The sequence below is a fragment of the Notechis scutatus genome, chromosome 6 (genome assembly GCF_049901735.1).
Source record: "Notechis scutatus isolate UNSWTSFEM ecotype Mainland chromosome 6, rNotScu1.2, whole genome shotgun sequence".
Classification (NCBI taxonomy): domain Eukaryota; kingdom Metazoa; phylum Chordata; class Lepidosauria; order Squamata; family Elapidae; genus Notechis; species Notechis scutatus.
The window spans coordinates 65,928,074-65,955,532 of record NC_142014.1 but is presented as its reverse complement, the minus strand read 5'-3'; the positions used below and the strand labels follow the sequence as shown (position 1 = coordinate 65,955,532).

The 27,459-nt window shown below is 37.3% G+C and overlaps 2 protein-coding genes across 2 annotated transcripts in view; both read left to right on the top strand.

The window, feature by feature from the left end:
* KDM5A (lysine demethylase 5A) overlaps nt 1-13,151 on the top strand; it is a 48,900-nt gene extending 35,749 nt beyond the window's left edge. The window contains exons 24-28 of the mRNA XM_026695107.2: nt 1,001-1,144; nt 1,518-1,677; nt 2,643-2,863; nt 3,889-4,299; nt 11,375-13,151. Of these exons, the coding sequence (XP_026550892.1) occupies nt 1,001-1,144; nt 1,518-1,677; nt 2,643-2,863; nt 3,889-4,299; nt 11,375-11,578 (1,140 nt within the window). The 3' untranslated portion in view covers nt 11,579-13,151. The remainder of the gene's footprint in view (nt 1-1,000; nt 1,145-1,517; nt 1,678-2,642; nt 2,864-3,888; nt 4,300-11,374) is intronic.
* A 7,657-nt stretch (nt 13,152-20,808) lies between these two features.
* The window catches only part of LOC113431176 (sodium- and chloride-dependent GABA transporter 2-like), an 82,048-nt gene continuing 75,397 nt past the window's right edge, over nt 20,809-27,459 (top strand). The window contains exons 1-2 of the mRNA XM_026693528.2: nt 20,809-20,912; nt 25,094-25,366. Of these exons, the coding sequence (XP_026549313.1) occupies nt 25,162-25,366 (205 nt within the window). The 5' untranslated portion in view covers nt 20,809-20,912; nt 25,094-25,161. The remainder of the gene's footprint in view (nt 20,913-25,093; nt 25,367-27,459) is intronic.

Genomic DNA, 27,459 nt, shown 5'->3' with positions numbered 1-27,459 from the left:
TGGTTTTGTATAGAGTTCTTAAACCAGTCTAAATGATCAAAACACAGTTGTTTTTTAAGAACATAACTAGCAGAGGCGTTACACTTTACAAAGACCTAGGAACTAGTAGTTATATTCCAATGCAGGACATTCCAAAATCTTACAAACAATACAGCTTTTCAAACATGAATACAATAGATTTTTATCACTCAGGATTTGTACTTCTAATAAGAAATTAATGTGACATTATTTTCTTATTGGCTGTTATTTTTTCCTACTATAACCATCTCTTTGGAACTTGCGTATCTTTACATTTAATACTGAATTCATTTTTATTCCAGCAATCTGTGATCTTTCAGGTACTGAATGCATTCTTTGCCATTAATTTCCTTGGCTGGAGCTGTTAGAATTATGCTAGAGCTGTTAGAATATGCAGTCCCAACAATTGGAGAGTAGCCACATATTGCCAATTTCTCTGTATGCCTTCCTTTGCTATGTATTGCAGAGATAGTTAGGGGGAATACCTCTTATTTTTAGATTTCTGCTTGCTTCCTAATGAATTATGTAAAAATATATATTTAAAATGGTTTAATTGTTTTTCTTTATTGAAGTTATTTATCAGCATCTAATAAATATAAATATATCAATCCCAAATGATGATTAATCGTTCTTACTGATGATAAATGTTTGTTTTGTTTGATTCTTTTGGTGTCTAGAAAATTCTAATATTTTCAGCTACTGTATCAATTACCAACATCCACATATATTACAGACAATGGTTATAAAAGTGAAGAAATGATGGCGTTCTCAGCATCTGAACAAAGGAGAGAGTATTTATACGTGTCTTAGAAGCTTAGAAATGAAATTTCAACTCTCATTGTTAGAAATATCATTTTAAAGCAAATATTAGTTTCTTGTAATCCGATTTGCAACTCTGTTAATCAACTTAAGTAACTTTTGTTGCCTTGTACAAGTTTTACTGGATACTTTTTGAACTCATAAAATGTCTTTCTTCACATAGGGTCATTTGACTAGTTTTCAGCAATCTGGGTTTAATCGGGCTACAAGTAGTGTATCCTCATCTCCTCGACAGACTATGGATTATGATGATGAGGAGACGGATTCAGATGAAGACATTAGAGAAGCATATGGCTATGATATAAAGGTTAGTCTTGCAATAATATTTTTGAGCTCACTATTGTCAATAATTGTTTTATTCCTTCAGTGGCACTTCACCAGTAACAAACTTGGCAATCATAACTGTAAAGTTGTTTGATACAATGAGATGATCAGGAGCTTCTTGGAAATTTTGATTAAAAAAAAGTTAATGCGGAGTTTACATTTTTAGAAAAGCAAAATGCATTATCCTCTTTTTTATTCTGCTATAAGTATCTTTGGCCATGTATTGCTGTAGTAACTCAAAGAAAGCCACAGGCTTTATCCACATTTAATGTAATTTGTTACCAAATCTGGTGAGTTGTATTAAAATGATTAGATCACGCTCCATAATCTCATGTTTCTGCTATACTTTTCTTTAGGACAATGCCAGTGTAAAGTCTTCTAGCAGTCTGGAGCCTAATCTCTTCTGCGATGAAGAAATTCCAATCAAATCTGAAGAAGTAGTAACACACATGTGGACGGCTCCCTCTTTCTGTGCTGAACATGCATATTCATCAGCTTCAAAAAGCTGTTCTCAGGGTAATTCTTCCCCCCTCCTTATAATTATATCTAGGGTGCCATTTAGTTGTTACTGCGATTTATAAGCTCCTCAATTCACCAAAAATTCTCTTAAGCTGATTATAAATTAAATTTATAAATGAAGCACTCTGGAGCCAAAAATTAGTTGGTGAAGCCAAGGTGAACACTAGATTTCATTAACTTCATTTGCAGATAGGTAGATAGACGGGACATGATATTCCAGACATACGCTGTGTAGTGTGTTTTGGATGCCATGTGAGCACAGTACTCTATTATTAAGTACTACATTCGTGTATTTTCCCTGGCTTCTGCATAAACCTGAAAAAAAAGTCGCTATCTTTATGAGTTAAAATGGTTCTTAAAAGCAGTGGTATCTTTTTTTAATACTCACATAAAAATTTGAAATGAATAATTAATGAATAATAGACAGCTGATTGCCCAAGTTTCTTTCAAATCATTTTTGAAACATGAACAGAACTAGTATTCAATTATGTTCTGTTTCTGCAACTGTTAACTGTAACTGCAACTTTCAAAGGTTTCAGAAATTGTATGTATCTCGGGGATCTTAGGTTGTGTACTCCAATAAGTGCTTAGTGGCACCTGGGTAACACTTAACTACAGATTCTGGGTTTCTTTAGAGCAGGGCTGTCAAACTCCTGGCCCGTGGGTCAGATGCTTTATGTGTTGGCCACGCCCGGTTTAGCAAAGGGGGAAAAGGTCCCAATACATCACGTGACGACGTGAATTTGGCACCCCTGCTTTAGAGTCTTAAACCATCCAAATAACTTCATGTCATTTTTGCCTTCTATAATTAATGACAATGAGGCCATCAACTACTAGGAAACTGGGTATTTGAATTTTTAAGAAATCAAAACTTTAGTCCTTTTTACATTTCCTCTTATTTGTTTGTTTTCTACCTTTTCGTCTTAAACATGTTTTTTTTTCTTCATGCTTCTTTTTGAAAGGTTCCAATACCCCAAGAAAGCAACCTCGTAAAAGCCCTTTAGTTCCTCGCAGTTTAGAACCTCCTGTGCTTGAACTCTCTTCTGGAGCCAAATCACAGCTAGAAGACCTAATGATGATAGGAGATCTCTTAGAAGTATCTCTTGATGAAACCCAGCACATCTGGCGGATTTTGCAGGCCACGCATCCACCCTCTGAAGATAGATTTCTTCATATCATGGAGGTAAAGATAGGCATTAACTATCATAAAATAGCAGAGTCACATGTAAAATTAACTTTGGCAAAATGGTATTGCAGAGAAATAGCACAGCTGCTATTTCATCTCTTTATTGGATTGCCTCCTCCTAATTTACTCTTCAGGATTTGCTTCTTTACCAAAGCCCCATCAGTTCAATGCATCTGCCCTTCCACTCTTATTTACTCCTTTTTTTAAAAAAAATTATCACTGAATCCATACAGTGAAACATTGTACCATATATTCTTGCTTGAAAGTCAGGAGCATCCTGGGGTAAGCATCTTATAATTTGATGCAAAAATAACCTGTCCCTATTTCAAGTGCCAGGAATGTTGGGTCATTCCTATTCAAACACATCAAAAAGCTTGTTGATTGCCATTAGCAGAGGGAAACTGCAGTCTAAAGCTCTGTTACTGTAAGATATATCTATATGTATATCCTGCCTTTATTATTTTTACAAATACCTCAAGGCGGCAAACTTATCCAGCACACTTTCCTCCTCCTATTTTTCCTACAACAGCAACCCTCTGTGGTGTTTGGGCTGAGAGAAAGTGACTGGCCCAAGGTCATCCAACTGGCTAGGGTAGGACTTGAACTCATGGTCTCTCAGATATTGAAAGTGAAATGGTCAGATTCAGCCTCCTGAAAAGAATTCATTTTTGAGGCAGAGGAAGAAGAAATATGTCTAGAACCCTTTTAAGCAAATAATGACTTGGTTTCCATTCCAATCCTTCTGATTGGCTTTTCCCAAGAAAGCAGATTACTAGCTTGGGGTATATGTATGTTATCTTACAAGTTGTTTAATACCTATTTGGTTCCAAAATAGAGCGTGCCACCTTCGACTTTAAACTGGCATTGTGATTATTATTTACTTTGCCCCTTTTCTCCTGTTAATGAGCTTATTCACTCACTGGAAGTGATGTGTGCTTATGGAAACTAGCTTCATCATTTTGCTTTTATGATGCACAGGAGGATAATCTGGCAAAATTATCAACATCTTTTGTTTCTTGAAGGATGAGAGCATGGATGAGAAGCCATTAAAAACCCGGGGAAGAGATGCCTCGGAGAGGAAAAGGAAGCGCAAACTAGAGAAAGCAGAGCAGTTCTTTGGTGACCTGAAGCAGAAGTCTAAAGAGCTGAAGAAGTTGGAGAAACCAAAGAAAAAGAAGCTAAAACTAACAATGGACAAGACAAAGGAGCTGAACAAACTGGCCAAAAAGCTGGCTAAAGAAGAAGAACGAAAGAAAAAGCGTGAGAAAGTAGCCGCCACGAAGGTAGAGCTGGTGAAAGAGTGCGCTGAGAAAAAGAGGGAGAAGAAAGTTTTGGACATCCCCTCCAAGTATGACTGGTCAGGAGCAGAAGAGTCAGATGATGAAAATGCAGTGTGTGCGGCACAAAACTGTCAGAGGCCGTGCAAGGACAAGGTGGGTCACCTTGGTTGATGTTTTCAAAGATCATTGCTAGATCATTGCTCCTGACTCCTGGGCTGTATCTTTGAAAGTTTGTTGCCGTGCTTTATTTAAAAGGTCAAAATACAAACCAATAACATGTCTGTTCTTCGACAAGGGATTTTATTATTTATTTATCCATCAAATTTATATGGCTCCCTGTCTCACAAAAGATGCCTCTGAGAGGCATGCAACACAATTAAAATAATAAACACGCAGAAACAATCATTATTTAAATAGATATATAAAACAGTCATTATGAAAAAATGCACTGCCAGGAGAGAATGAATATCAACAACAGTGGTGGAACCATTGTTAAGATTTCACTGTTCTCCTGGAAGCCCAGGCCTTATTACAAAGCCAGGCCTTGGGGGACTTTATGAACATCAACTGACCTAACTTCAGGGGGTGGAGATATTACAAATGGCAGGCACCATGCCAGAGAAGGCCTGTCTCCTGGAACCTGCTAAGCATAGATCCTACTAGCAGAAACCAAATCAGGCCGCCTTTATCAGACCAGCTGGGATGGGGAAATATAGTCAGGGAGTGGTAGTCATTGAGATAACCCAGCCCCAGGCTGTGAACGATTTTAAAAATTAAAACCAGCACCTTGAAATTGGGCCCCAAACCAAACTTGGTAGCCAGTACAGACTAGAAACACACACAACTCTTCACTCTGCTGCATTCTGCACCAATTGATGCTGGTTATATATATGGTTTCACTATATATATTTGATGAGACTTTGCTAAAGCAGATTTGGTCATGACCACTGGATTTTGCTCATCAGCAGACAATTAGTAAAGAAATAGTGAATTTGCACATTGCTCTTCCGTTTATAAGTTTTTCCCCCATTACCTCATCTACTTCTCGGATGATGCTGTAGAAACTGGCTGATAATCCAGAATTCTTTATTGCAATACTGTTCCTTCATACTGAAGTTCCTAAGATGGCTATCTTTATGGAATAAAATTAATCTTTCAAAGGTTCTTGCACAAAAACTTTTAAGTTAGTTGAATGCCCTGTTCTATTCTTCTTCCTGGTAGTAAACTTGCACAGGTTTTTTTGAAGTGATCAGATTCGATTATAGTAAATTTCATTATTTTCCCCCTTTGGAGAATTTTTGCAGATATGCTTGTGACAACTATGGATTCCAGTCAGAAATAGTCTGCTTGGAGCAGTACTCTAAGGAACTTCGTGATTTTGTGGTTTTGTTTAGGGAACTTTCCAAAAACCAATTTGTGTGTGCATGCATGCTGCCAGGATTTACTTCTATATCAGTGATGCCTTAAAGATAGCCAATGCATATGTGCAATATAATACTTTATCATGCTTGCGAACAAAGGAGATTAAAAGTGTATTGTCTAATAAGAGAAGAGTTTTGTTTTTAAGTGAACAAATAACAAAAGCTGTTCCTTTGTGGGAAATGTAAATCCTGCATAAGGACTGAAGCTGCTGCAAAAATTTCCATATGCTGCAAAAGACAGAAACTTTGCTGCAGGGCTTAACTGCAAAAAACTAAGAAGCACTTTCTGAAGAAATTAAATCATTTTGTTGTATGAACTAATCACATACACAATAGATTAATATATACAATGCACTGTTTTTTCATTTTGTATAAACTTTGTAAATACTTGTAGAAATTAATTTAAAATATGCTACTAATTATGCATTTTATTAAATGCTTGTCCAATTCAAAGCTGTCAACTGCCAAAAGATTGGTAGATTTTTTACAAATCACAGGAAAATCATTCCATGACAGAAGACAGTTATGTATACTTGTGTCCTAACTATATTATTATTATTATTATTATTATTATTATTATTATTATTATTATTATTATTATTATTATTATTATTATTATTATTATTATTATTATTATTATTATATCATATTGGTAAATTTGTTTAAATGTCATGCCTTTAATAGTAGCTCTAAGGAAGCATAATAATATATGCTGAATGACTAATTTCAGGAGATGTCCTGGAATGATAAATTTAAAACAGTCATTGGAGTTTACTGCTCCAGTAAACTCCAATGTAACTCCAGTAACTCCATTGGAGTTTAGTACTCCAGCTTCAAGGTTTAATTTAATTTAATCTTTAAATTTGTAAGGACATCCAATTCAAAATGACTCTGGGCAGTGTACGATACTAAATGCAGATAAGATTAGCTATGCAGAAAAAGTTAGCTAATCCAACCAGCATAGCCAGGAAGCAGATGTGTTTCACAGGAATACAGAACTACCTGGGCTGCCACATTCTGGATTATCTGTAGCTTCCAAGTGGTTTTCAAGGGTGACTTCATATACAGTGTGTTATGGTAATTCACACACAAAGTGACCAAAGTGACCATGAGTCACTGTCCCAAGGCTCTTCTGATTCAAAAGTTAGTGTACTTGCTACAGAAGATAGGTCTGCTTGAAGCAGGAAATGGGGTCCAGGAGGACCCCTAAATTGCATGCCAGCTTTGAGTGAGCTAAAGTGTTACTGATCAGGGCTAAAGATATGGAATCCTTGGATCCAGGAGGGGATACGTACCCATAGGAATTCAGTCTTGTCAGGGTTGAGTCTGAATCTGTTGCTCTCACCAATATTATGAAGATATAAATAACACCCTATTTTTTTTAATGAGAAAGAAAAGCTGTAAGTGCTTTAAAAAGTATGATGTTAAAAAAATAACTCTTGATAGCCGCAACAAAGCAATGCTCCAAATTTAAGCTGAAATGAGCTTGAAAAGTTGCCTGCTCTAAAGTTCTTTCCTGCAGGAGTTGTTTTATCTGGCTTGGTAGTCATTGAAGGATCTGTTAATCATGACCACCTTGGCCATTCTTGACTTTGAGTTGAATTTTCTCCTTCAGTCCTTGTCTCGAAACATAACTCTACATCATATGTATTGAATAAAAGGCACAGCTGTCTCATCTGCACATGCATAATATCAAGGACCAATTTGATATTTAGTGACATGTTTTGTTCTAATTTCTTTTAGGAGTGAGAGTGCAGTCTGTCCTGTAAAGATTATCTGATTGAAAGGCACAAATGACCTCATTTTGCAAGCCTTTGAGCTTTCACCTGTCATAATGAACAAAATATCTAAAGTAATTTTATGAATGCTAACTCTGCAGTCATCTTATAAAGCTTGTGTGTACATGTGCAGGCACACACATCCACACATCCATCAAATTTTTAAAGATTATAAAACATAGCAACTCTGGGTGGTGTACAATATTACAAATGAGTTAAAAACCTATTATCTTTACATTTAAAGGTACAGAAAAAGACGAGAGAAATTAATTAGTAATTAGTAATTATGATGACTGTTTTCTCTAATATTAGAAGGAAAGTGAGCAAGAAAACATTCACATTATAGTTGAAATCTGTAATCTTGTGGGCTAAAGTAGGAACAGGATAGCAATAGCAATAGCACTTATACATATATACTGCTTTATAGTGCTTTACAGCCCTCTCTAAGCAGTTTACAGAGTAAGCATATTGCCCCCAATAATTTGGGTCCTCATCTTCCCCACCTCAGAAGGATGGAAGGCTGAGTCAACCTTGAGCCTGGTGGGATTTGAACTGCCAAATTGTAGGCAGCTGGCTGCAGAAGTAGCTTGCAGTATTGCACTCTAACCACTGCACTACAGAGGATGCTAGGCTACATTGGCCTTTGATCTGATCCAGAAGAGATGTTACAGGTAATCAATCCTCAACTTATGATCTCAGTTGGGACCAGAATTTCCATTCTTAAGGAAGGTGGTGGCTAAGTGAATTTTGCACAATTTTATTACCTTTTTTTTGGTCATGGTTGTTAAGCAGATCACTGCAGTGAAGTGAATCATGCCACATATGCAAATCTGTTTAACCCCCCCACCCCCAAATCGACTCTGCTTATCAGAAGCCAGCTGGGAAGATCGCAAATAGTGATTACATGATCTCTGAATGCTACAACGGTCATAAGTGTGAGAACTGGTCTTAAACCAAAAAGGGCCATTGTAACTTTGAACAGTTGCTAAATGAATGATTGTAAGTCAAGAACTTCCTGTCTGTTTACTTCTTGGCTAATTGTTCCAATCTGCAGAATAAGATTGCAGAGATATAAACAATACAAAGACATCAAGCAAAAGTCACAGTCTTGGTCTTTGCTACATTAGTTACAAACAAGTTAATAGATACTGTAGCTTCCAGAGTGTGTTTCTTGAAAATACATTTCACTGGATTTTATTTTTTCAGATAACAGTGGCAACAGATTAAAATACATATAAAAATAGTAGTATCTGTTAATTAGTTTTGAAAACACTTGTCTCTTTATCTCCTGTGGTATTCACAGATCAGAATGCGTGCCAATATTTAAGATAAAAAAAAGTTAATTGGGTGCAACTGCCTGAAGGCAGCCTATTGTTTTTCACACTAATCAGGCCGTTGACAAGTTAAAAAAAAAGTTGGTATATTCCAAGAGATGTAAAATCTTTTATGACAGATCTGTAGCAGCTCATTAACCCAGTTAAGTAAATATAGAGATGGTTCTCTTTTCAAGAACGTAATATCTGCCCGTAATAAATGTCTTTGTAATAGATTATCTTGATTTCAGATTTGCATAAAATGATGATGTTATCCAATCAGTTGTGTCCAGCCCTTGGCAATTCTACTGGCCAGGTCTCTCCGTGTCTTCCAACCTTGCACTACCTCTTTGAGTTGCTCTATGCTCTGTCTCAGGGGTGTCAAACTCACTCATCACGTGATGTATCTGGACTTTTCCCCCCTTCACTAAACTGGCTGTGGCCGTGGCCAGTGCGTGAAGCATCTGGGCCCAGAGTTTGACAGCCTTGCTCTGGCTAGTGTCAGTTTTGATCGTGTTCAGTCACTATGTTCTTTGGTGGCATGGTTTCCTTTTACTGCTAACTTTACAGCATAATTGCTTTTTTTCCAGTGAATTCTCCTGAATGATATGGCCAAAATAAGTGGGACACAGTTTTGTGATTTTGCCTTCCAGTGACACGTCTGGTATTATGTGCTCCAGTACTTGCTTGTTAGTCACCTTTGCTGTCCAACCAATATGCAGAAGTCTTCTCCAGCACCACAGCTCAAATGAGTTTGGCCAAATTATGATATTCAAAGCTTCTCTTCTCCTCCCTTCAAGTTAGTCTTGATGAATTACATGGATGAACACGTTAATGGAGTTAATTATTGGGACAGACCTAGGATTATCATGGAGACGCAGAAGTTGGTTGGTAACCCTGAAAATCTTGCCTGGATGTGGATGATGGGAACCATCCATTAGTTTGGTGGGGGTACCCATTACCAGGGAAATGCATTAAGCACTGGGTGAACTTAGCATCAGATTATTTACTGTAGAGATGTAGCATTGTAAAAATAACTGCCATTTTTCTCTCTCGCTGCAGTTTGGATAGTTGAATAAAAAAATCAAAGCCTTTTCTAGCCAAGTTTATATTATGTAAGCAAGACTACTGTGCTAACCAGAATGAAATCCAGATTTAAATTCCTGCCCCTCAGAATGCTCTGCATTGCCAGGATGTGAATACAGGACAGCATCTTTTTTTTTAAAGCTGCTGCTACAAGTGAACTACTTAGAGACAAGCTGAAGTAAAGAAAATGGGATTGGATGTCCATGTTGGAATATTTTCCTCACTGCTATCATCTTAACGCTTCCACCTACTTGAATTTCCTTCTTTGTATAGTGGCCATTAATCATCTACTAGCTTTTTGCAAACAAAAACTAAAACAGAAAAACAAACCAGGAATCCTTTGAGTAGTGACTTATAAGCACCTGTGGAAATAAAATTTTAAAAAAAACCTTAAGATTAGAGCAGCAAAAGAAAAGAAGACTGTTTTCAGCATGGATAAGAATTTTACGGAAGGCCTACAACCACTGTGGGTTAATGATGAAACTAATTTCTCTTAAAAGTTTACGATGACAGGGATTCATGGTTATGTCAGCATTATATGAAACTATTTTATAATGAGTCATGTCTTTTGCCTAGGTAGCCTAATATTGTCTCCTTAGGTTGGGAGCAGCTAAGCTTTATTCCTAGATAGGGCCTATAGTTGTTGGATACCGAACTCAAATTTTCTGATATATTCCCAAACTCTAGATTTTTCCTGAACTCTAGATTTTCCCCTCAGGTGTTTCTTTGCAGTTTATGTTAAAATACAGATTACACTTTGAACAGAGAAAGCTGATCATTTTATCTCCCAGATTCTTTCTGAGGTTATAAGGATAAATGGGAAATGAACAATGTAATTAAAAAAAAAACATGTTTGAGTAAAATAGCTTTGGCTCATTCTCAACTTCTTCTGACTGGAAATATTGAAATATGTATAACTATGGAATGTCACTTCATTCTTCCAGCTGTTTCCTCTGTCATCTTCCCACTTTACCCTTCCAAACTGGGATTTCTTGATCTTCCACCCAACTATTAATCTTGTACAACTTCCAAGTCCTACACATGGTTGTCTAGGTACTGCTACCCCCATTGTTAAATGGATATCACAAGCCATTTCTGGCATTACTTGTCAGATCTAGCTGAGAATGGTACAATTTTCATTCATATGTTATTTATTAAATGGGTCATATATTTTGCACATAATGTCTTTTAAAAACACAGGTAATATATACTATAAGAGAGTTGACATTTGTATGGATCTTGTATTTCTCTGGATTTTTCAAGTGACTTGGAATATAGTTGTTGTGCTGGTAACATAAAATACATACATGATATTTTCTTCTTAAAAAGGAAGTATATTTAGGTTCTCTAATACTGTCCCAAAGGTGCTTTTCCAAGAGGCAACTGAAGAACCTTCTTGGATGAGAAAGTCCTGTTGCCTCTTGAAAAACCTTTGGGACAACCAAGACCTGGATGCTGAGAATCTCTATAGACAGTTATCTAATACTGTGTTGTTGTTGTTGTTGTTGTTTTTTGGTGGGGGGTGTTACACGCTCATTCTTGGACAATATACACTCAACCTCTAACCATGGTATTTGCTAAATGATGAACTCATTCAATTTAACTAACATGCATGCATTGTGTCTTACAGGTAGACTGGGTGCAGTGCGATGGTGGCTGTGATGAATGGTTTCATCAAGTTTGTGTTGGTGTCTCACCAGAAATGGCAGAAAGTGAAGATTATATCTGTATTAACTGTGCAAAGAAACAGAAGCAAGGGGGAGGTAGTCCGACACCACCTCACTTCCTGCTGAGCTACAAGCTACCCATGGAAGACCTCAAGAAGACAAGTTAGCAGCTACTTGGTCTTGATGGGACTTGAGGGAAATGGAACACTTAAGAAGGTGTGAAGCTAACACGGCCGCTTGGAGAGCTGCACTTACGGCAGACATACAGCCCTATAGTGGAGCTGGCCATACGTTGCTGGCTTCCATTACATGAAGCGGATGTCACAGGCAACGGGGTACTGGCCCAGCTATGCAGATATCGTCTTGTTCGAAGGCCCAGTCAGTATTTTTACTCCCATGTTTCCTGCGGAAGGCTGAGTGTAGCTGCTGCCTTCAGACTAAGCAGATGTGAGGCCCATGGATATATATGTATATATATATATTTTGCCTCGACAGTTTAAATTGAGAGCACTCTGGAGAATCTTGAGCCCTATGAGTTGCCCTGTAATGGCATGTTGGTTGAAAGGAGATGGTTTTCCTTCAGCCTGTTCAGGTCATTGAGGCAATGTTACAGAACCTGCTTTAAACACACCGGGAGGATAGAAAACTCCTTTCTCTTCTGTTCTTAGAAGCAGAAGAACTGTAGATCTCGAAAACATTGGCTTTGTATTTACCCCAAAGAAATTTGGATCATAGTCCTTTTTGGGGGGAAGCTCACATATTAATGAATTCAGAGCTAAGGCATGTTACCTTGGCAAAGCACTCCTTCCTGCTTTGGTAGCTATTTTTCTCTTGTCTTAACCTTTACCAACACCCTGTCACTAAATTGTTTAAAGCAAGGTGCAGCTGGTTATGGATATCATGAGTGCATGAGATTTTCCTAACGGGTTGCAAGCAGCCCAGCTTTTTCTTGATTCTGCACTGATAATGTCTTCTGTGAAAATCTAAGTCACAATATCCCCAGCATCAAGTTAGTCTTGCAGTACCAGTAGGCTGTCCATAAGATGCGGTTTGCTTCCTTGCCTTTAGTTGTTGATGAATTTAAAGGCCTTCACTTGGCCACAAACCCACTTTAACTTCCCTGCCCCTCTGTTTTCTGGAAGATAGGTGGCCGAGGATGGGCAGGGGGGGAGTATTCCCAAATAACAATTGTTTTAGTAAACCCATTTTTTTAAGGACTGGTTTTTACTTTTTTCTATGTCTCGGACTACTGACTTGTTCTACAAAATAAATAGATTATTTTTCTTTGTTTTTATACTTACCACGGTTACCAGCAGCACAGAAAGAAAGAAAGAAAAAGAAAGAGGCTCACTAAACAAAAAACCTGCCTGCAGGCTTGGGTTTTTTTACTTCATTCCTTCCTTGTAGTACAAGGAACTTAGCAGTTACTCCTCACATCCTTGTTCCCCCTGCTACCTGTGTTTTAAATAGGTAAAAAAAAAAGAAGAAGAAATCATGTGCTACTTTCCTATTGGGGTATGTTTGGTTTAGCAAGGCCTCTTCGTCCTTGCTGTGTTCCAGTTTATGCTGGGTTTTCTGTAAGTAAATGGCTGAAAATAGCCATAGTGGTGTCTCCCCCACCCCCATTTATCTGTTGTGTTTCCATTCTTCTACAGCTCTAGATGTGTTGTAACTATAGCGTCCAGTCTTCTTAGCTGCAAGGGTTGGGATTTTCTAAAATATAAAAATGGTAGTGTTCTGCTTTGCCTGTTTTGTGTCCCTTCTGTTATACCTGGAATTTACAGAGCTCATTGGTAAACATCACTGTTACGAGGCTCTGCATAGATTTCAGAGCCTGTATGATTCAGATAATCTAATCAAAATCTGGGATCAGGAAGATTTTCAAAGCTGGGAGTTGCACTAATGGTTGCAAGACTTATGTTTTTTCCTGGGTGCCTTCATTTGATCTTGAGACCGCTGAAAAAAGGAAAATTGCTGACACGTTTCTTATATATTTTGATTACATACTAAAGAGGCAAGTTACTTGTGCTTCTGTTCTAAAATTAAATTGAAAAATACTGTAGCTTGCCTGTTCAGCAGCTCAATGGTTACAGCTGACATTTTGAAAAAAGAAAAGAGATTTGCAAGGTCGGTAATCTTTTTTTTATGCAAATTGAGTTTTAATTCACGTGTTCCTGGCAGTGGCTTGTAAGGTAAGAAAACAATGGTTTAGAAGGAACAAAGCAAAAGAATATTAATTTTCAATACCACAACAACTTTTAACAACACGTTAAAAGTACCAACTTATAATTGGGATCTCCAGCTAACATATTTTGACCTGATGCTGGGTATATTCCAGATAGGTGATTTGACATTTAAAAAAGTATTCAGAAGATTTGAGTAAAAGAGGTTGAGTATTTACTTGGCTAACCTTTGTTAACTAGTCTTCATTTGCCAATAGAAATTAAGTTGAGTCAAGATTGTATTATCTTTTTCTCTCACCAGAAAACAAATACGAATATAGATTTACAATTTTCCTTTATTTTTCCTTACTTTTCATGTCTAACAGCCTTTTGACGTTGAAAATCTTTCTCAGTCTGTTTCAGAGCTGGATTCTTACCATTTTTACATTGTTTGATTCATCTGACCCATCCTCAGCTTTGTAATTTGTTTTTAAAAGTTTCTGTTAAAAATAGTACTATTATCAGACCTCCTTTCAGTGACCGAGGTAGGGCAAGAAATCAGTAACTAGCACTGTTCTTCAACAATGCTTAATGACAGTCATCAGTTGGGTTTCTTATTAGATAATTTAGTTAGCCTGAATGTATTAGCATGGCTCATTCAGGTACTAATCATCTTTAAGTTCTCATTTGATTTGTCAAGTCTAATGTATTTATGCACATAATAACTAAGAAGAGTACTAATATATCCATGTCAGAAGCACTGAAGTACTTTCATGATGAAAGGATTTGCTGATGACCTCATCATTGCCCCGGGGGACACCCAGTTGGGGGACTCTTGTGTCCCTGTGAAGTTGCCCTCCAAAGTGGTACCCATTAATCTACTGGTTAGCTGCTCTCACACTGCTGGGTCTGCAGGAGCTGGAGCATGTGATGGGAGCTCACCCTGTCCCGCAGCAGCAATGGTTTTCTATTCACAAGATCCTGTGGCATGCAGTGGCCATTCTGATGCCCTAGGAAGCTCGTGAGTGATGTTCCTTTTCCACTATTGGCCCCACCAATCATTGATGACTTTCAGCCACCAAAGAAGTCCCATCTCTTATCAGTTCCCCACATTTAAATGAATACGTACTGCTACTACTACTGTGAGAACTGGAGAAATGTACTGTGTTCACATCTTGCAGACCACTTACGGTGTCTATGAGACAGGAAGGAAAAAAATTCTGTGAAATGTGAATACGGAATCTTAAGTTCTCGTCTATCTGCTACTCCCTCCTCCACAACCACCCAACTATTCTTTCTGCCCTAGCCTGCCTGTCCTTTTCCCCCTTTTCTGAAATCAGCACTAGGGAATTGCTCTCCAGCTCTGTGATTCCCATGGACCGTGGATTTACTGGCTTGGCCTTAGGTGGTCATTTATGTTGCCTGTACTCCTTTCCTTTCTCTATAGCAGTCTGCTTTCTAGAATTGGTTGTAAAGCTGTACAAGCAACTCTGAATGTATATCACACAGGAATGCTTTTAGGATTGTTGCATAATCTATACGTCACGTTAAAATTGATTCTAGGGTGAGAGAATTCTTTCCTATGGCTACATCAAAAGAGTGGGAAAAACGTCATCATTTGGAAGAGATTCAAGAAAGCAATAAGAATAACAAATTGAAGAGTCCTCCAAAGGCAGATGATATAAACTTGGTATATTAGTCTTGATAAAAGGATATGATGTTACTATTGAACTTTATGCATTGTTATGCAGGAAAAAAACCTTGCAATCTATTTGCTCTCATTGCAAAGTGTAGGACATGAAATTAAATGACAAAAAGGCAGTTTCTGTTTCAGTATTGGAAAAGGCCTTCCAGCAGAACAGATCCCGAGGGCTCTCTTTGACTAGATATATTCAAGAAGTGGTTGCTTTTAAAAGGATTTGGAAAGAGCAATTTAGCTAAGCTAGATGGGTGCATACGTTGGCAGTAGCAATGGAGTTTTAGCCGCTGCCGCCTTGCTCTAAAACATGGAGCTTCCTGCTTGCTGTTGAATAAAGAACACCCTAAAAACAGCTTAAGTTGTGATGACAAAACTAGTCATTTTATATAGTAAAATGACAGATGGATCCAGGAAAGCAAAGGTGGGGGGGTTGTTACATGATATTCTATAATGACCAAGCATATACTGATAGTCATTTCACAGAGCTTACATTTTAAAAATAAGGAACAATAGAATTTGGGAATTTGCATCTGGCATTTTTGGTCCTAGTGCTCAGGTGTGGAAGAGGAAGCAATGATTGTGCAGCTTAAAGAACTGGTGGAGTAAAGAAATGGAAAGTTGTGCAAAATGCACCCTTTACATCTAAGTGTCTACAGGAACATTATAGTGATTAAGGAATAGATGAAAGATGATGGGGGAGAAAGGCAAGGCAACAAATTCCAATGCTGTTGTTTCCTGTTGCTTTAGTGTGCCAATTATAGTTGGTCTCCAACCAGGTCAGTGGAAATGGATGTAAGAATCCATTGTCTTGTTCTCTCTCACTGACAGACTAATCTATGCAGCAAAGAGTTCAGTCTTTTGTAACTATATTTTTTATATTTGATTTTCGTATTGCTAGATATTGTAAACACTGGATGAGGTAGTAGCCAAGAATTTAAAATGCAATTAATTTGCATATTTTGCACATATCTTTTAATTACAATAATACATCTTATTTTGTTCTTATAAACCAGCACATACCAAACCTCTATACCACATAAACAAGAGTTATTTTTTGTTTTACATGTTAAAGGTACACATTTCTAATTTATCAACAACTAGGAGGTTGTTCCCATTGCAGGTTTTACATCCATAATTACACCTATGCCAGAGGTGGTATTCAGCAGGTTCTGACCAATTCTGGAGAACCGGTAGGGGAAATTTTGAGTAGTTTGGAGAACTGGCAAATCCCACCTCTGACTGGAGATTTTACATATCCTTCCCCTGCCACGCCCACCAAGGTACGCCCACAGAACTGGTAGTAAAAAAAATTGAATCCCATCACTGACCTATGCACAAATAATCCTTACAATTCTTACAGTAGTAAGATAATGAATTCTCTCTAACCTTCATCAGGAAAAAAAAGGTACAGAAATAACATTTGGAAAATAAGAGAAATTCAAATGTTTCAGTCTTCTCTGTAGAGCTAAAGTCAGAAGGTTGAGATGATAGAGTGGTATATTAACTGGTTGTGCTAGGTCCTAGCACAAGCGGCTAATATACCAGTCTCCTTCCCTTGTCACTTCCCATACTAGCAGCTAGGAGGTAATAATTATGCTCAACATGCAGGCAGAATAAAGGTCCACAATAGAAGTCTGAAAACACAAATATTACTCCCCATTTCTTGCCTGCTTTGGGCATAGCATGCTATGATTTTTATAAGTTGTACAGAATTCACGTTGGAAAGGAAATAATTCATGTTTTTTTTTTTTAAATATGAGAGCCAGTTTAGTGAAATGCTTAAGGCATCAGGCTAGAAACTGGGAGAGCATGAGGTCTCTCAAACACAAAGCCAGCTGGGTAACTTTGGGCCAGTCAGCTTCTCTCAGCCCTAGGAAGGAGGCAATGGCAAACCACTTCTGAAAAAACTTTGCCAAGAAAACAGCAAAGTTGTTTAGGCAGACTCCAAGAATTGAACATTATTGAACAGAAGAGGGAAAAAATGAAATATTTAGAAGCATCTTAGCAATGTTAATACTTGGACGTTGTATTATCTATTCTAAGGCATCCTTGCTTACTGAAATCAGAAGGGTTATTGGTGTAGTTGAATTTAGGGAGTGAAATTATTGTAAGCTTATGGTTTATGTGGTGCACCACCTGATATCCACCCAAATGAAACAACATTTATTCAACTTCTTCTTAGTTCAGAATTTGGAATCTCTGAGATGTGGAAGGTAAACTGTATAGATCATAGATTAATTATTGTATTGTGCCTAATAGAGTAATTGTTCCACTGTCTTAAGCAATAGGGATAAGAAACATCTAGAAGAGCATAAAAATGTTATGTAGAGTTGGCCTCTAGCAGGTTCCTGACATCCCCGTAACAGCAATACAGCATGCAATGTTTTCATACAGCTCAGGAATTTTAGTTCTGGATCTTTTAATTCTGGTGGGTTAGTTAGCAATTTTGCGAAATTAGAAGGGCTAGTGTAATACCCTTATTGTTCAAACAGACTGTAGTTTCTTGTAGAACCTCATCGATGAAATGTGCTGGATATCGGCCTGGCTGACTTTTTTTTTTTCTTTTTTAAAAAGTTGGACCAATTCATGGAAATCATGGAGATCAAGGGCTATTATGTTTGATGGCAGTGGGACTGGCTCTAAGACCATGAAGATACTGGTGGGCTTCCTTGTGCAGTTGGTTAATCGCTGAGAACAGATGGTAGATGAGATTCCACCAGGGATTCAAACTAGTGGGCACTGCTTATATATTTAACATTCTCATTCAGTTTCACATCTCACTTTCTGGCAGAACTGCTGCTAGCTGCAATTTTTCAACAGTCCAGATCCACCTGTAACCAGAGGGCAGGGTAAATGAAATAATTTACAAACAGCTAAGAATGTTTCCTTCACACTTTCTGAATTCCATCCAACTTTCATTGATTTCACTTATACAACTTTAACATGCTTTTTATTGTTAGACTGATTTTCCTCTAATTTTTTTTGTTAAAGTCAACATTACTTCAAGACAATGAAATAAATCCTCAACTTATAACTGCTCGTTAAGCGAGCATTCAGTAATACCATGTTTTCCCGAAAATAAGACCCAACCAGAAAATAGGTCTTTTTGATTTTTCAAGATGCTCATAATATAAGCCCTTCCCCAAAAATAAGCCTCAGTTAAGATCATCAGACATATTTAGTACTATATTTCCCCCAAAATAAGACCTAACTGGAAAATAAGCCTCTAATGCGTCTTGGAGCAAAAATGAATATAAGACTCGGTCTTATTTTCGGAAAAACACAGGTAGTTCAGTAACATTTGCTAAAACAGATTTTCTGAAGGTTCTGGATACCACTAGGTATTTTTTAAGAGATGAAAATATATGTAACCAATTCTCAGTCATTTAGATTAATTATTTAGAAAACCTTAACTAAGATATTAATTCTATAAAAGATACGGGTTTTAAGAAAATCTTCAGACACAATCTATTTCCAATTATATGCATCTTACATTCATTTTTCAAACAGTAGGGTATTCTGGAAACACATGGTTAAGGTCTGAATATGTGAAGCCATTTTAATTTGTGATGAAGAAAGAAGATTTAACATAAAATATGATCATGATATTCTAAGGGCCCATCCCTTATGCCTGACAGCATTGACTGAAAATAAAACACCTATGTAATTTTGGAAAATTTTGGTTTATTTTAAGACCACCATCATGTGGCTCCATATCCCAAAGATAGTCATAAATACATAAAAAGAAAGACAGTCTTTACATACAAATATTTGTCAACTTATACTCCCTCTTCCTGTGTGTAAATACTAAAGACTGTTTAAAGATCGAGCTACAGGTAGTCCTTGATTTACAACAGTTCATTTAGTGACTTTCAAAGTTGCAAAGGTACTGAAAAAAATGACTCATAACCATTTTTCACAATTACAACCTTTGTACTATCCCCATGATCACATGATCAAAATTCAGACTCTTGGCAACTGATGTCAACCCTGAAGCTGACCTGACTGAGACCATTTTGAGACTTCAGTGCTGACACTCCAGAGAAGAGGGATAGGGAGGGGAGGATAGAGATAGTTGAGGGGTTGTAGCCAAAACAAAATACTTTCTCGTGGGAACCAAGGACATTCTTGCAGGTACTCGGAAGGAGGAGACTGGAGTCATCTAGCAACTGGACAGTTTCCTGATTGGACCATGTGACTGATTGTTTTGAGAAAATGACAAACGTTCACTTTTAATTAGGTGGAAAACCATGGGAATATTCAGAGTCGGTTTTTCACCAGCCTGTGCCAATATGACATATCCAATAAATCTATTCTTTGAGGAAATTGCTTGCCTCAGAGTTTTGTTTGCTATGGGTATGTTATTTTGAACCCTGACAACTGACTCATATTTATGACAGTTGCAAAGTTCCAGGGACATATGATCACCTTTTGCAACCTTCTGACAAGCAAAGTCAATGGGGAAGCCAGATTCACTTAACAATCATGTTAGTAACTTTAACAACTGCAGTGATTCACTTAACAATTGTGGCAAGAAAGTGTTGTGGTCCGCCTGCAGCCTGCAGAACTGGCAGCAGAGTTGGACAGTGGGGAAGAATATGGGCCAGTCCGGGAGTCTGGGGAGGACTCAGACGAAGTTTCTGCATCCAATACAGAGATACAAGCCTTTGCAGGAAGCAACTTTGTTCGTACTAGTAGGTTCAAAACCTGAAGCTACGTGTTGAATTTGTGCTCCGTTTGGCCTTGTACAACTAATTGGCAATTTAGTCATTGGCAGCATTTCAAGAAAGATAAAGGTGCATGCTTATCAGACTTATCCCAAAGGACTTTGGCAGACTTCTGTGGGACTATTTACAAACTGTTTGAGACTCATTACGGGCTGTGAATGACTAAAATTCACAGCCATTGAAATAAAATAAAAGGTTTTTGGGACTAACATGTGTTTGTTAATGTCTCAGGAAGCCTTGATCAGAACAGAAAGGTCATCAAATGGGGCAAAACTCACTTAACACATGTTTCGCTTATAACAGAAATGTTGGGCTCAATTGTCATAAATCGAGGACTACCTGTACATGTCGACCTTGAGAAGGGAGGTTAAAACTATTATAGGCTTTCTTAGAATACTAGTAACAAATGGCTTGTCCCCTTTTGAATCTCTATTGCCACATGGACACCTTTTGCTTTCTCTTAGGTGACCCTGAGCTTTCAATATTTGCTTTCTCAATATAATTCCCCATTAAATATGTTATGATCGATACTTAATACATAATTGGGGTGATTAGAAATCAGGGACATAAGAATCTTACTTCCAGGGCTGAAGAGGAGAAGAGAAATTAGGATGTACATTTCTGCACTCCTGCATAGGGTTTTCAAAACAACAACATTGCAGCCAGGAAGATGTGAGCAACTTTTCTATTAAGGAGCATCCGAAATCCTGTGTAGTTTAGTGAACAGCCCTTTTGTGGGGGGTGGGGGTGGTGTCTGGAGGAAGGAATGTGGGTTGGGCAGAGTCTAGAATTACACCATTGCAGAATTGGTCTCCCACCCTTCAATCCTTTAAATAGCCAGCACCTTTTTTTTAATGATTGCTTTCGCATTTCCCCAGTCAGCCAGATAGATCCCTGACAGCTCATTTTTAAGGTAACAAAAGAATTCCATACTTTTTTCCTTTTGCGGCATACATGTATGTAATCATGAAGTGACAGGTGTGTTTGTGTGTGTTGCCGAACTATGGTAAAATAAGTGTATTTCTATGTGCTTCCTTTGGCTAAGTATTTCTCAACTTTTGCAGCTGTTTGAACTGTAGTATTTGTTTAAGAAGTGGATATCGGAATCTTGATTTTCTTCACAAAGGAGATTGTTGGTCTGACAGAATAAATTAATCAAAAGGGTTTTTGGTCCTGATGGAGGGGTGCAGGGGTCTCAGCCAATGGCATGCTGTTTAATTTATGTTTTAGATGGATATCTTTATTCTTAACCAGATTTCCAGAAGGGATAGATTCATGGATCTCCTTACCCATGATTTATTGCTTGGCATCTGATGAATTTGTCAAGGCATGGATGCAAACCAGACTTTGATGTGCTTCTAAAGTTACCTGCTCATAGAGAGAAAGACAGACAATATGATGTAGGAAAACTTAAGATTTGGGGAGAGCTTAATTAACATTTTCAAAATATTTATACTTAAACCTTGGAATATGGTTCCAAAGTGGAGATCATCCTCTAAAAATTTCTGAAAAGATTCCATGTAATGTTTAAATGATGTCCCCCAATCTGATACAACCACCAAGCTATACTGGGCTAAAACAATACTGTTGCTGAAATACAATTTCTAATATATCCCTATGAAACCTTATAAATCAGCAATGCCAGAATGGGAAAATAGAAATTGTGATCTACTATAGAAAGTCACCAAGTTGAGAACATTGTAGAACAGATTCCCGTCACTTCTACCTTCCTCTCACTTGTTGAGTTTATAAGATGCTGTTTTTCATAAAAGATCAATCCATTTATCAGCGAAAACAGCTTCTGAGAACCTCAGAACTAATATGTTTGGATGAAAGAGAAATTGATGAGAACATTTCAAAAGAGATTTAAAAAAATAATTAAATACCTTAGTGTTACATTTTAGAAATAGGAGCCTGAATGGAAACTTGACACTGAGTTTCTAGTGAATTTGAATTTCTAGGTCCATGTATCATGCTGTATCAAAATCAAGAAATCACATTGTCTTTGTGAAAAAGGCGAATCAGCCATTGGTCGACTTGCTGATTTTTTACTATAACCCTCTTCCTCTAAACATGGCACATAACCATATTGGAAGTTTCTACTTAGCCTTAATGAACCACATAAAACTTCTGAAGCCACCAGTGAAAAGGCAGCAAATGGATATATATCAATTTTGGCATGCATGTATAGGAAAAAGTATGTACATGCAGGCTCAATCCTGTTTGACAGTATATATCTAATCCTATCCCACCTGGGTCTTCAGCTTTTGACAGCACAAGAATGCTGTGCAAAATGAATATAAACTGTATTTGCGTACATCAGTCTGAGTAGCTGAGTAGCACCTACAATGGACTTCTGCCTGATTTGTATAGTTTATAAAACCAGGTACACAGTCCCAGTACTTTGGACTAATCTGCAGCTCTCATCACTTATTAGTTATACTGCTTAAAACCAATCAGTCTGAAACCCCCAGATCTGATTAGGTACTTGGTGGTTTTCATTGGACCTTCAGGACCTATAACATTCACACATCACTGCCTTTCTGGCTTCTACAAAAATGCACAATTTCTCTCACTGCCTGAAAGAGGAGACAATATTAGTGCATCAATATATAAAACAAGCATATTCGCTAGATGCAATATAGATACTAACTGACCTGACATATGATTTCAAAACTCTCCTTTGAGGATTTTGAACAATCCCATTCCCACTTCTTTCCCCACTAGCCTCTAAAACCAAAACACATACACCCCAACACAAACCTCTAGCAAAGATTTGTAGAAAACTAACACTTTGGTGCCAGGCAGTGGTCATCTGGAGTTTTGCAACTAACATATAATAGCTTTTAATATATGTGCCAATTGAATATTCAACCATAAATAATAGTACTGTAAAATAAAAATCTTGGCCATGGTTTAGGACTATTATAAATGGCCTTTTTAAAAATAAGGTGATGATGCAAAATGCTATGTAAACAATGGGCTGTCACCAAAATCTTTTTGATAAACTGATTCTAATCAAGCTGTCCCTAATCTCTACAGTTAAGAAAAAATATTAAAAGTGCTATTGGGAAATGCAGTATTCTGGCCATAAAATCCATATGCTGAATGTCAAAGAAACATCATGCATTGGAGATAGGGTCTTTATTGGTCTGGGACCATAAATGAAATGAAAATGATACACTCTTCTATAAATAGAATAGAATGACAGAGTTGGAAGGGACCTTGGAGGTCTTCTAGTCCAACCCCCTGCTTAGGTAGGAAACCCTATACCATTTCAGACAAATGGTTGTCCAATCTCCTCTTAAAAACTTCCAGTTTTGGAGAATTTACAACTTCTGGAGGCGAGTTGTTCCACTGATTAATTGTTCTAACTGTCAGGAAATTTCTCCTTAGTTAGTTCTAGGTTGCTTCTCTCCTTGATTAGTTTCCACCGATTGCTTTTTGTATAATCAGGGATTCAGCTTTCCAGAAAAAATAGGTAAATATATTTGTCTTCTCAGATATCTATACTCTAAAGAAAGCAAATTGGCATTGTCTCATTTTAATTGGATGGAGGATTGGGATGGCATATTGTCTATAGATATAGGGGTTATTTTAACTTAAAAATAAAACATCTTAAACAGAATAAAATGGACTCTGCTTTGTGAATGAACACATAAGAACTCCTAGGTAGTTCCCGTGATGGTCAATTTATTTCACAGGCTTATACATGTTGAAAAAATAACGTTAAGTCTTTTCCCCATGATACTTTCCAACATACTGAAACAAACAAACAAAAATACTACTGCTGTATAAAAAGCAAAAACTATCAAAAATGCCATTAAAACATCACTGAAAAGCATTTGAAAACCAAAACTGGAAGGGTTTCCTGCTAAGATCAGGAAATGTAGGCATTGCCTAGTGTTGAAAAAAACAAAAATGAGTGCACAGAAACCATTGAAGAAGGCATTTGAATCTTGGATAGGGTGCCACCACTGAAAAGACATCTCCTTATTTAACTCCTTTTAAAGCAACTGGGCTTCCAGAGAGGTTCTTAATATAAATAAAGGCTAATATGGATAATCAGGCTAAAAGGTTTAATCTTTAGAATAGAATGAGAATGAGAATGAGAATGAGAATGAGAATAAGAATAGAATAGAATAGAATAGAATAGAATAGAATAGAATAGAATAGAATAGAATAGGAATAGAATAGAATAGAATAGAATAGAATAGAATAGAATAGAATTCTTTATTGGCCAAGTGTGATTGGACACAAGGAATTTGTCTTAGTGCATATGCTCTTAGTGTACATAAAAGAAAAGATACATTCATCAAGAGTCAAGAATCATAAGGTACAACACTTAATGATAGTCATAGGGTACAATAAGCAATCACATCACACTAGGAAACAGTCAGTAAAAATCATTAGGATACAAGCAACAAGGTTACAGTTACAGTCATAAGTGAGAAAAGATGGGTGAAAGGAAGGATGGGAGGATTAATAGTAATAGTAATGCAGACTTAGTAAATAGTTTGACAGTTTTGAGGGAATTATTTGTTTAGCAGAGTGATGGCGCTCGAGAAAAAACTGCTCTTGTGTCTAGTTGTTCTGATGTGATGTTCTGATCTATATATGATTATAATATGTTATAATCATAACAAACATTAGGGTAACCCCAAGCGAGGGCATTTGAGGGCTGCAAAATGGATCTGAGAAAGTAAAGATAGCGACATATTATGGTCCAAAAATGCATTTTGAACTTATCAATTTTGGGATGACTATACTAAAGTAAACAGAGTTTGCAGTGTTGTCACTGGATTGTTGGTTCAAGAGAAATAAATTAAGAGAGTAAATAAAATACCAGTGGTGTATCAAGGCACGTTGACTGAAAAGATGCGCTGTGAGGAACCAGAACATTTTGAAAGAAGTCTCTTAAAAATTAAGCTGTCAGTGTTCTTTGAATCCAAAGTAAACACCCCCTACCTCGGTGAAATCTGTGGGTACATCTTGTGCACAAGGAACATCAACATTTCCAGCTGTTGTCAGCAAGTCAACTGGGCTGTGAACTCTTGAGCAGATCCCTGAGGTTGTTTCTCACTTTTCTTCCAGCTTGAATTTAATTGTTGTAAGCATAACAGCGGGAGGGCAAAAAACAGCACTGGTCTTTTGAAGGTGGAATGGATTACAGAGTTCCTGGGGCAGTGATCAATGGAGAAATACATGCACAACTCACTGGAGAAACAAAGAAAAAAGCAGGGAATCAGACACTAGATCGAGATCACTGGAACAACAAGCTGGAATATGTGCTGTCTGTGGCAGGAGAAATCATTGGCTTGGGAAATGTTTGGAGGTTCCCTTACCTCTGTTACAAAAATGGTGGTGGTAAGTTCATCTTTTGTTCTATTTACATTGGTGTGTGCTACCTTTCTTGACTATATGCCTCTTAGTGACTCAAACATAGAAGACACAGTTCAGCAAAACTTTTATTAGGACCAATCAAAACGATGCATAAGAGTATGAAGGATTTTGAATTGAACGCTTCACTGAGCAAATACTTACAAAAAGTAGGGAATGGGCAAGAAGGAAGCAAATCCCAACATTAGGTGAGACATTATAGCCATGATGTCTGCCTGAAACTGAAGTCTTCAGCTCTTACATTCTGATTTATACTCTGCAGTCTCATCTAAAGGCAGAGAAATGATAAATGCTAGCAATATCAAACATGCCAACAATTAATGTTAAAACCCTTTCTGCTCATAAAGTAATTTGGGATGAAAAGAGGAACTTATATAAACCTACTCATAGTTTCCTACTCAAATTCAGTGCCCTATTTATTATTCATTTTTCTGTTACACATAAGATTCCTTTCTTTAATTCCCGGAACAAAAGCTGAAGTACACTGTAACTAGTCAACATTTACCCTGAGAGCTTCCATGGAGTAAAACCTCACCTCTGGTACCACTTGGTGTCTTAACCACCACAATTTACTTCTCCTTTTCAAATCTAGGGCCGCTCTACCTGTGCAGTTCTATGGCAATGCTTGCTGAAAAGTTTGGGAGTTAAAATCCACATGTTTGCAGATACCAAAGTTGGGAAAGGCTCTCTGTCCCTTCAAAATTAATCCCCAAAATTAATTTGATAATGAAAAATATGACCAAATTGTACCTTCTTCATGGATTGATTGCAATTCTATTGAGAATCCCAAAACAATCAGCAGTTTACAGTACTAAAAGACATAGGAAAATATAATATTCATAGTAAACAATACTATAAAAACAATTACATAGTCATAAAGCCATAACTGCAATCATTCCGTCTAAGTATCATCCATCAGCATAGGTTAAACACACCACCTTTCTGGTGTCTTCTTTCGTTTATCCTCATAACCTAATCTCTATAAGGTAGTTTGGGTTAAGTAACAGTAACAGTAACAGTAACTGAGACAAATTCATCCATGTTGACTAGTGAGTTGAATCAGGATCTTCCCACTGACAACACTGACTCCACAGGGGCACACATAACTTGGGAAGTCTTCCAACTTCATACACATAAAACAAAAAATCTTTACACAACTATCCCAAAGGTGCTTTTGCAAAAGGCAACTGGACTTATTTGTTTTGTTTTTTTCCTTTGAAAATGTTTAGCTTCTCATCCAAGAAGCTTCTTCAGAATTAAAGAAGCTGTTTAGGTGAGAAGTGAAACATTTTTAAAGAGAAAAAAAAAGACAAGAAAATCCAGTTGCCTTTTGGAAAAACCACCTTTGGGACAGCCATGACCTGGATAATTGAGGGTCTCCATAGATACTTAACACAACTATAAAGACCTCTGCTTCAACCCCAGAATATGGGAAGAAAATTCTTTCTTTCAGATTAAGATAATCATATTGCGATAAAAAACTTAACGTCCTCCATGGGTACTATAACTGGAATTATCCTTCAGCCACTCCTGTACATTTATTTCATTTTTATTTCTTGATTTACTTACCACAAATTAGAGTTGTATAGTTATAGAGCTCCAACAACACCCAATGGCATAGAGACACATCCACAGAGGGTGGACAGCACTAAGACATCATTCAAATTTCCCATAATGCCCACAGAGATGTTATGTTGGGCATTGCAGGAAATCTAACAATGCAGCTTGTGCTACTGATAAAAGAGAATATTTGTAGCTCAGGGTTGAATTGCAGGGTGGGTCTTTGGTGCTCTCAGAACTTGGTGGTTTTCTATTTTGTAAGGCCTGTTAGCAGGGCTTAACATGCAGGGGCTCTTCAATTTAGGAAGGCATTTCCTGTCTAAATTGGTCATGTATTTATGCACATATCTTGTTCTTGCTGTTTATATAAAGCACCACAGAGCAAACAAAGAATACAGTCACCATGTACTTTACTGCTCAACTATGTAACTGTAACAGGAAATCTCCTCAGAACAAACAGAACCATAGATTATAGCCATAGATGCAAACTAAACACTGCC